This window comes from Coregonus clupeaformis, unplaced genomic scaffold (assembly GCF_020615455.1).
Source record: "Coregonus clupeaformis isolate EN_2021a unplaced genomic scaffold, ASM2061545v1 scaf0642, whole genome shotgun sequence".
Lineage (NCBI taxonomy): Eukaryota > Metazoa > Chordata > Actinopteri > Salmoniformes > Salmonidae > Coregonus > Coregonus clupeaformis.
Genome location: NW_025534097.1, coordinates 147,164 through 158,144, shown reverse-complemented (window position 1 = coordinate 158,144; position 10,981 = coordinate 147,164). Strand labels below are relative to the sequence as shown.

Here is a 10,981-nt window from a genome sequence, read left to right as displayed (position 1 = left end):
TGTAGGACTTTCCGCCTTTAGTAGAAACCTGTTGAATTATTAAATTTGGTCTGGGAGGTCCTAATTGTTTCGTTGCCAATTTATCTTGATTTGTTCGCCGACAAAAAGGAACTTCTTTCAAAGAGACAATCGAGTTGCACTGCCATTTTGACAGTAATAGTGAATTGATTGATGAGGCTACCCGCTCTTTTCTTAGTTACGTTCATGGTTATGTTACGTATGACGACAAGGCGTAAGTGCAAGCCCTCAGACACCCATAGAGATTGTATTGAAAGCTCTGATATTTGAAAAAAATAGATTTTACATGGGAGTCTATGACAGACTTCTGGGCGATTTTCAACCTGACTGAAATCGCCCCAAAAGGGGGGGTGGCCATTTGAAGCACGACTTTAGCCTGATTGGACAGATTAGTGGCAGATCACACCAGACGTCTAGATTACAACACTGATAACTACTGTTGCCGTGATATAATTGATTAGAAAAAAAATCCCTTCCTTTTCCCGTTTGGCAGTGCGTCGCCCATATCGCCCTATTGAACACACCGCCCCTGATTGCGACCATGATGCCTGTGGACAAATATATTTATATCATCTTAAACGTGCGACAGATCAAACAATTTCCTGCTGTCTGTACTTAAAAACAGTACACAATTGATGGCAACCTGAGAAAAACTATCCCATCAAAATAAGACATTAGGTAGAATTTGCAAGAGGGTCGGTTTGAGTAATGCACTGCATTACCTGATCTACAAATCATCTCAACTATCTAACAACTGGTCATTAACCGTTCGTTATTATAAAAATCTTAGCGAATCTGCACAGCGCTTGGCTCAGGCCAACCATTGTGTTCAAGTAGGGTTGTCTTCATTAGGCACCAAATGGAAGGAAGGAAACTGAATCAGGTACTGACTATTTTTTCCATTGCTAAATGTTTTAAAAAGTTTTGTGCCCTAACAAACACAACCCAAATGGCAACTATGTTGATAATCAGTTTGGGGTCACCCAGGTCATCCAAGTGTTGTCTACAGTTGTGTGATTGTTTTGTCTGGTTGGTGTCTGGTTGTTGTGTCTGAAGATTGACTGTGTTCAATTTGTAAAGTGTATTAGGATCTGTTTGATGTTTGAAAGGGGTTGACATAAAGACTTTCTGTCTTTAAATGAAAAGCAAAAGGAAAATTATATCCACAAATAGGTGCAACGTGACAAAAAAGTCAAAGTCCAGGCACTCGTGTGGGTTTTAAAGGTAAAAAAGCTTTTGGCAAAAGCCTTTGGCTTAGGCTAAGCCTTTGGCTTTTTAACTTTCAAACCCACATGAGTGCCTGACTTGGATTATTCTATGCCAAGTAGCATCTATTTGTGTTTATAATTTTTCCTTTTGGTTTTCAATTACTATTCCCCTCCAAGAGCACCTGTGGTTGTTTTGGAATAGCGCTTCCGCTACTTCATGTTCTTCAAGACGTTCTGTCTTTAGATGGGTTTAGTTGAGGCCACAATTCAATCCATGGCACCCTTTAGCGTAGATGCTCTAGACAGCTGACAATGTGGCTTTTAAAGGCAATTTCAATTCGTAATCGTGGTAAACGCTGCAGATGTCGACTCAAGTATAAATAACCTTTAAAAGCTGCATTGTCGGTGGTCTAGTGCTATAGCGTGCCATGGATTGAATCCCAGCATTAGTTTAGGCCGGCCATTATGTTTAAGCAAGCAACTATACAGGATGAACTTCCCACCTGACTTCCTGTGCAGGGTCCACAGCCAGTTTACTGACGGCAATCAAGAAACGGTCAGTGAGTTCTTTCTTCCCTGACAGGAGACGAGCCGCCCCCATGACCTCAGCCAGTCTCTCCAGGTGCTGAGCAGTGCAGCACCTCACCGCAGCGTTACGGTGGCTGAGGAAGGACAAACAGAGAACATCAGTGACAGGTCATAGAGATATATGAGTTAGGAGACAAATGATAATGATTTGTATTGATGAAGTCTCATCGATGGATCAAAATGTTCAGTAACACTTTATATTAAAGTCCCTTAATAAACAATTTATAAACTGTTTGTAAAGTTTACTTACCATTTATTAATCGTTATTCCTACATTTGTAAATGTCAATAAGAAATCTATAAATAGTTATTTACACATTTATAAACATTATTTTAAATGATTTATTAATGATTTATAAGGTCATTAATAAGGTGTTTGATTATAGCATGTACACAATTTGTAAATGATTACTAATGTACTACTAATGTACTATAAACCAGTTATAAAGGAGTTATTGTCAACTCATAAGATTATTTATAAGGCATTTGTTAATGGTTGATTAATGGTTTGACTTACCATTTATATACAAATATTTAAATGTCATGAAGGGTGTATTTATTAATTGTTAATGTGTGCATTTATAAATGTGAGTACATGCACTTACTAATACCTCAGTATCTCACTAATTCCGCCTAATCTAAAGTGTTCACTATATACTGTAAATCGCTCTGGATAAGAGCGTCTGCTAAATGACTAAAATGTAAATGTAAATAAATGTTTATAAATGACTTGTTATTCCCCATAAGCTGGTCACATCAGTAGACAGTACCTCTCCACCAATGGCTAAAAATAACCTAAATCATGGAATAGTAAAAGAAGAAGTACACAACACAAGGAAGTATAAGACAAAATGGATTCCATTAAAATGTGACGTCTAGCATTGGGGTGAGTTGCTGCCAGAAGTGTTGTGGAATCTAATAAGCTACTTTAGCATGCTAGTAACCTAGCATGCTGATGAAAAAGGCAGTTAATTAAAAACTAGCAGTATTTTATTTCAATCTTCTTGATTTCGAGGCTTGGATAATGGGACAATTAGGAATACAGCGACACCTTCCATCCCTGGATTGAGATAACGTTTTCAAGCCATATCCCTTTTCCGTCACCACAGTGGAAACATATTGGCATAGGACCGTTTGGACTTGATGGCAGATTGAACTTGAAGTCGAGCTTTGGCTAACTAAGCCCAGTAACATAATTAAACTCAAAATATGCTATTCTGTTATTTTGAAAGACATTTTTTTATAAAAATTAAGACCTGCCTAAATAAAAAGATTAAAAAACATTGTGATGGTGTATATTAAATTGATTTACTTTGACGTGTGGTAGTATTTGATATACAGTTGAAGTTGGAAGTTTACATACACTTAGGTTGGAGTCATTCAAACTAATTTTTCAACCACTCCACAAATGTCTTGTTAACAAACTATAGTTTTGGCAAGTCGGTTAGGACATCTACTTTGTGCATGACACAAGTAATTTTTCCAACAATTGTTTACAGACATATTATTTCACTTATAATTCACTGTATCACAATTCCAGTCGGTCAGAAGTTTACATACACTAAGTTGAATGTGCCTTTAAACAACTTGGAAAATTCCAGAAAATTATGTCATGGCTTTAGAAGCTTCTGATAGGCTAATTGACATAATTTGAGTCGATTGGAGGTGTACCTGTGGATTTATTTCAAGGCCTACCTTCAAACTCAGTGCCTCTTTGCTTGGCATCATTGGAAAATCAAAAGAAATCAGCCAAGACCTCAGAAAAACAATTGTAGAACTCCACAAGTCTGGTTCATCCTTGGGAGCAATTTCCAAACGCCTGAAGGTACCACGTTCATCTGTACAAACAATAGTACGCAAGTATAAACACCATGGGACCACGCAGCCGTCATACCACTCAGGAAGGAGACGCTTTCTCTCTCCTAGAGATGAATGTACTTTGGTGCGAAAAGTGCAAATCAATCCCAGAACAACAGCAAAGGACTTTGTGAAGATGCAGGAGGAAACAGGTACAAAATTATCTATATCCACAGTAAAACGAGTCCTATATCGACATAATCTGAAAGGCCGCTCAGCAAGGAAGAAGCCACTTTTCCAAAACCGCCATAAAAAAGCCAGACTACAGTTTGCAACTGCACATGGGGACAAAGATTGTACTTTTTGGAGAAATGTCCTCTGGTCTGATGAAACAAAAATAGAACTGTTTGGCCATAATGACCATCATTATGTTTGGAGGAAAAAGGGGGTGGCTTGCAAGCCGAAGAACACCATCCCAACCGTGAAGCACGGGGGTGGCAGCGTCATGCTATGGGGGTGCTTTGTTGCAGGAGGGACTGGTGCACTTCACAAAATAGATGGCATCATGAGGAAGGAAAATTATGTGGATATATTGAAGCAACATCTCAAGACTTTAGTCAGGAAGTTAAAGCTTGGTCACAAATGGGTCTTCCAAATGGACAATGACCCCAAGCATACTTCCAAAGATGTGGCAAAATGGCTTAAGGACAACAAAGTCAAGGTATTGGAGTGGCCATCACAAAGCCCTGACCTCAATCCTATAGAAAATGTGTGGGCAGAACTGAAAAAGTGTGTGCGAGCAAGGAGGCCTACAAACCTGACTCAGTTACACCAGCTCTGACAGGAGGAATGGGTCAAAATTCACCCAAATTATTGTGGGAAGCTTGTGGAAGGCTACCCGAAACGTTTGACCCAAGTTAAACAATTTAAAGGCAATGCTACCAAATACTAATTGAGTGTATGTAAATGTCTGACCCACTGGGAATGTGATGAAAGAAATAAAAGCTGAAATAAATCATTCTCTCTACTATTATTCTGACATTTCACATTCTTAAAATAAAGTGGTGATCCTAACTGACCTAAGACAGGGAAGTTTTGCTAGGATTAAATGTCAGGAATTGAAAAACTGAGTTTAAATGTATTTGGCTAAGGTGTATGTAAACTTCCGACTTCAACTGTATAAGTATTTATATATTAAATGTTTATCTGACTCTATAAAGATACTTAAAATATGCAAGCAAGAATTAGGCAATGAGTTGACATTGACTAGCAAGAATTGGTCTGAGAGTGGAAAGGCTGATATTTAACATTATGAAATCATATACAAGGCATAAACTTAAGTTATAAGGCATTAACAAACATTACAATGCAATACTTTAAGCATGATCAGAGAGGGGGAAAGAGAGAGAGAGAAGTCATAGCCTGAAAGGTCATGCCCCAAGAGTCCCTGTTGTGGAGAGAGAAAGAGAGAGAGTGGATCTCACCAGCGCAGGTCAGGAACAAAGAAAAAGAGAGACAATGAATCTAAGACTCTTTTATAAGCCGCGAGTTGTTAGAATAAAATAATCTGAGTTGTTGACCAATAGGATACTGTAAAAATGAACTTCCAATCATATATCAGACCTACAGGCCGTCATTGTAAATAAAAATAGTTCTTAACTGACTTGCCTAGTTAAATAAAGGTTAAATATAAAATATTAAAAATAAAACCTCTGCTACCCAGAGGGGTGACAAGAGGGGGTTGGTGAGATAATGCAGCATTCCTAAGACAACACAGAGGAAATTCTTGCATACAGTGTAAAGAGTTACTTATGGGCCCTATATAATCCTCCCTTGAACACATCTGATTCTGGATCAGACAGAAGTGTTCAAAACGATCTGGATGGCCAGCACTGTAGTCACTGTAGACAATCTTCAGACCAGCAGTTCATGGTCCTTGCAGCATCACAGGTAGCATTGTCTTCTGCTTTAGACATGCAAAAGGTCTGATATCTGATTGGAAGTTCACTTTACAGTATACTATTGGTCAACAACTCAGATTTTTTAATTGAAATTATAAACTGGGTGGTTCGAGCCCTGAATGCTGATTGGCTGGAAGTCGTGGTATATAACCTACCATTTGGTTTTGCGGTAGGTTATATACCACGAGTGTTGAAACCAAACCATATGATTTGTATTAAAAGTATTTTAATAAACAACAGGAAAAGGTGACTGTAAGAAGCGCTCATCATTTCAAATAGGCTACATGTCGTATTAAACAGCATATAAACACTCTAAATAGGTCAGAGTCAGACAGGTAGCCTAAGAAGGATTATTTAGGATGTATAATTTCAATTATTTCAAGTCGATAGCCTTCAAATAAAAAAATTGTGAAGTATTTGCGAGAGCAACACACTACGCTGGCATGGACATTAAGTGCTCAGCATTTAAACAACATTTTGTTGTATTAAATCATTATAGTCTTTAAATTGCACACATAGGCTGTTTGACTTACTTAGAATAAAATACAAATTAAACGAAAAATGCTTATTAGGCTCAGTCTACAGTGCCTTTGATTTCAGAAACATGAGTTTGGCCAGATTCTGTGGCTTCAGGTTCATGTGATGGTGCCTGGAGAGCAGGTCAGCCGCGAAGAATACCCTCTCAGCTCCTGCAGAGCCACTGGGGATGCTAAACACCATTTGGGCAACTAATGCCAGGCTGGGCAGGGATCCGTAGTTGTTTTTTTATTTTTCTGTAGGTAGGCCTAAAAAGTTTTAGGTAAAATAAACCTATCAAAATGGAAAGCTCCTTGAAAGAGGTAATATGCCAGACCTATTGATGGCCTATTGTATAGATAATATAATTAAAATTAACGAAACTTTTTAGAGTCGATTGCCATAACTCAAAAATATAGATTGCTTGCATATTCGCCATCACGTAGGCCATTTGTTCGTTATATATCAGTTAATCTAATAGAATAAACTCAAATTTAGTCCAAAGTATCTGTAAGATAAATCACGTCGGGGTCACCAGTCTGATATATAAGTATTTACATATATACTGGGTATATTAGCCTATTAAAAATGTTAATCTGACTCAATAAAGATAATTAAAATATGCAAGCATTAAGCATTGAGTTGATGTTGACTAGCAAGAATTGGTCTGAGAGTGGAATACGAAAAGCAGATATTTAATAAAATTATGGAATCACATACAAGGCATAATCTTCAGTTACAAGACATTAACAAACATTACAATGCAATACTCTAGGCATGGTCAGAGACGGAGAGAGAAGTCATAGCCTGTTAAATGGCGATATAGCACTGCAAATATGCTTTTTGTTCAAGTGCAAGTTGCCGAAGTTGATGATCACTTGTGATTTATCAGGCCTTTGTTAATGGCTGCAGTTGTGAAGCAAGAAGTTCATGCAATAAAATAAATAATAATAATATGCCATTTAGCAGACGCTTTTATCCAAAAAGCGACTTACAGTCATGCGTGCATACATTTTTACGTATGGGTGGTCCCGGGGATCGAACCCACTACCTTGGCGTTACAAGCGCCGTGCTCTACCAGCTGAGCTACAGAGGACCAGAGGACCAAAATAGATTCTGGAGATGCTCTGTTTTTAATGTAATTATTTTTCTTATACTTGTATTTTGTACTTCTTTTATCATTGCATATTTTAGGTTATTTTTAGCTATTGCTGGAGCATCAGGTACTGTCTACTAATGTGGCCAGCTTTTGGGGAGTAACAAGTCATTTATAAATGTTTATAAAGTATACATAGTGCACACTAAATTAGAGGCTGCGAAATAGTTTATTAATAATTAGTAAATGGTTTATAAGGAGCTACATTAATCATCAACTGAGGTATTAGTAAGTGCATGTACTCACATTTACAAATGCACTCATAAACAATAATAAATATACCATTCATGACATACTGTATATAAATATATTTGTAAATATGTATATAAATGTTGAGTCAAACCATTAATCAACCATTAACAAATGGCTTATAAATAATCTTATGTGTTGACAACATCTCCTTTATAACTGGTTTATAAGTCCATTAGTAGTACATTATTAATCATTTACAGATTTTGAACATACTATGATCAAACACTTGATTAATTATCGTATAAATCATTAATAGATCATTTAAAATAGAGTTTATTAATGCGTAAATGACTATTTAGAGATTGCTTATTGACATTTACAAATGTAGGAACAATTATCAATAAATGGTAAGTAAACTCTTTATAAAAAGTGTTTATATATGATTTATTCAAGCTTGAATCTGTAGCTCAGCTGGTAGAGCACGGCGCTTGTAACGCCAAGGTAGTGGGTTCGATCCCCGGGACCACCCATACACAAAAAAAAATGTATGCACGCATGACTGTAAGTCGCTTTGGATAAAAGCGTCTGCTAAATGGCATATTATATATTATTATTATTATAGTTGCTACATCCATTTTTGGACTTATGAATTAATTATATATACCCATTGATTCTTGAAGAACATAACTTTGAAATGCGTCATGGGCTTAGTTCAGAACCCAAAATATAAGCTTGTTTTACTCCAATGTTTGTAAACAATGTACATGTAAACATTTTACATTTTAGTCATTTAGCAGATGCTCTTATCCAGAGCGACTTAGAGTGCATTCATTTTCATAAACAAACACTGTTTAGCCTCAAATAATGGTTACAACTATAATTTTGATATCATTGATGGTCAGTCCTTGCATCCATAACTCTGTCTATGAATTTGATGGTGGTTACATTTCTCAAGGCCCATCCCTCAGCTATTTACCGAAACAGAGGCGGGGTGAGGCTTTGTTATTGTTTCAATTAAGGATTCTAGCTTTAAGCGAATCAGAATTTGTAACATATCATAGGAATTGCAAAACACATTTTTTTTTATTTTATGATTTTTTTTTGCAGGACGTAACATATCATATGAAATGGATGTCATAGTACACAATTGTGCACAATTTTCGGGGACCAGTTTTGGCTTGTGATCATTACTTTCAAAACTACTGGATGAAATTATACAAAAGCTCTTGAGCAGGGCATAAGCGACATAAGCGGTCGCTTAGGGGGCCCCTGACCCAAATTATTATATATACTGTATTTTTTTAGGAACTCAGTCGGCGTCTCAATTTACTGCTGAGAGTTAGAATAGTAGAATAGCAGTTTTTCTCTTGTTTTGTCAGTCACTGACAGTTACTCAATTAGCCATGTCAGCTAATAATTTTTAGATTGGTAAATTAGTCAAGCCAGTTATCTAAACTTGTAGTAATCATGGACGAAAATTGAACGGGCACGCAGGGCACGTGGCCAGGGGCCCTGACCTCAAGGGTGCCCATATTGAGTCATTTTCGCTCAGATGTCATTAACATGGCATGAGTCATGGCAAAATGTGCAGAATTGCAGGAAATTTGCTTTAAAACGGCAAACATTTTTCTCCACCCCATGGCAAAATGGGTAGAATAGCAGGAAATAAGCTTTAAAACTGCAAAAATATATATACGCCCCATGGCAAAATGTGTCGAATTGCAGGAAATAAACTTAAAAACGTAATTTTCTCTCAGCCGTTATAATTTTTTTGCCTGCTTGGTGGGGGGGTCTCCCAACTTAGGGCCCCCAAGAGGCTAGAGCCGGCCCTGCTCTGGATCATCACTTTCATAGAAAGTGTTACCAAATGTTCTTGTGTAGAGAAGACACACATTCACTGCTAACTAGGGCCGGGACATACCAGTATCCAAAAACACGAAGCGGATTTAACTTCTTTAGGAAAACAGTTGTAATGTTGAAAACAAATATCATTATGTTGTCATCCTGAGTCACATTTATTTTTATTTCCAAGCTATAGCACACAATATTTTACATACATCATTTTTCTTTTTAAAGGACCAAAGAGTGAGATCTGCTTTGTGTTTTCATTTTTGCCATCGAAAAAATATTGTGATACTGGTATTGTCCTGGCCCTAATAGTAATGTGTAGTATACATAAGCAAGCAGTGACCATTTTGCACCAGAAAGTTCACTACATATCAATTATCTATTGCATTGTCACATCAGGGCTGTTTGGAGTGAATCCTACCTACCACTCGAGTCAAACTTTCAATGTGAGACAAAGTGAACATTTGTGGAAGTTAGGATCTACCCTTAGTGAGTGACTGTTAATTGATCCCTCTCCCTCTTTACCTCAGCCCACCGACCAGCAGGGCTTTCATGACACGGGTAGGGGTGCAGCTCTGCACCATGTGACCCAGGGCAAAGTTTGCGCCCTGCCGGATGAAGGTGTTGGACTCGCTGGCTTTGTGCAGCAGCACGCGTGCCGTCCCCTCCACCTCACTGTCCATGGCCCTCTGGAGGTAGGCGTACATGTCACCCAGTGTGGCCATGGCAGCAGAGGACACTGCAGAGCGCAGGTTCTTCACCTGAATCATAATAACACACAGGACCAGCTATTAATGTTGAGCAGTACAACCCGCTAACATCAGAAACATGACACAATCATTTGTCTTGACTTGTTCTCCAAATGTAGCAGATTTGTGCAGATGAATAAATAGGGCAGTGAATGAATACAGCTACCTCATTTATAATAGCAAGGCAGATATCATGGAGTTTAGGCATCAGCATGTCCATGTGGTTCTGAGCCAACGCACGGAGAGAGGTCAAGCCCTCGATCTTCTTCTCCCTGCAATTCAGTGAAATAAACATAAGCAATTTCCACAACATTTTCCATTGAAAAACATTATGATGATGTTCATCAATTAGGACTCCCCTGTAGTTTCTACGCTCTGTAGCTAAAATCTACATTTACAAGGACACTACACTGTGCTTCCTTTAGCCGAGCTCCATTGGTCTTGTCTACAGTGAATGCTCACCAGTCATCAGAGCGGAGCAGCTGGAAGGTCTTAGTCAGGGCCTGCTCTGGGTTGGACAGGGGCTGCAAGCTGGTCTTTATTTGGTCCTTTGGCTCACTGGCTAACTTCTTGTCTATAGCTTGACAGTGGACATCTATCTGTCTGTGAACTGTATATATATATATATATATATATATATATATATATATATATATATATATATATATTTATATTTATATTTATATTTATATTTATATTTATGTATTTATTAATTTCCATATCTGTTTTTAGCTTTTAAAACTACAACATCTTAGTTCATTATGACATCATATAATTCTAAATTTAGCACACATTTTTTGGTGCTCACCCAGTTAGCCTTCAGCAAAGACTATCTCAATGTGAAACAAGCAAAGCAAATGTGGAAAAATGTCTTAGCCTTGGGCTAAGCTGGAAAAAAAGTCATATGAAAAGCTATTTGTGTCCCTTCCCTTTCTACTGTCTTCCTATC

At 37.7% G+C, this 10,981-nt stretch overlaps 1 protein-coding gene across 1 annotated transcript; it reads right to left on the bottom strand.

Moving 5' to 3' along the window:
- Positions 1-529: 529 nt before the first annotated feature.
- Positions 530-10,571, bottom strand: LOC123485282 (TOG array regulator of axonemal microtubules protein 1-like). Its single transcript, XM_045216230.1, has 5 exons — positions 10,495-10,571; positions 10,199-10,304; positions 9,809-10,044; positions 1,730-1,888; positions 530-566 (listed from the first exon to the last, which is right to left on the bottom strand). Exons 2-5 carry the CDS (start codon positions 10,250-10,252, stop codon positions 530-532), a joined length of 486 nt encoding a protein of 161 aa, XP_045072165.1. The 5' UTR covers positions 10,253-10,304; positions 10,495-10,571.
- Positions 10,572-10,981: the final 410 nt, after the last annotated feature.

Coding starts and splice junctions, on each gene's coding strand:
- LOC123485282 (XM_045216230.1), bottom strand. CDS start 10,252: ATGGACATGCTGATGCCTAAACTCCATGATATCTGCCTTGCTATTATA. Junction 1,889..9,808: donor CTGCTGGTCGGTGGGCTGAG/GTAAAGAGGGAG, acceptor GTCCTTCCTCAG/CCACCGTAACGCTGCGGTGA. Junction 567..1,729: donor GACCCTGCACAGGAAGTCAG/GTGGGAAGTTCA, acceptor ATTTGTCCACAG/GCATCATGGTCGCAATCAGG.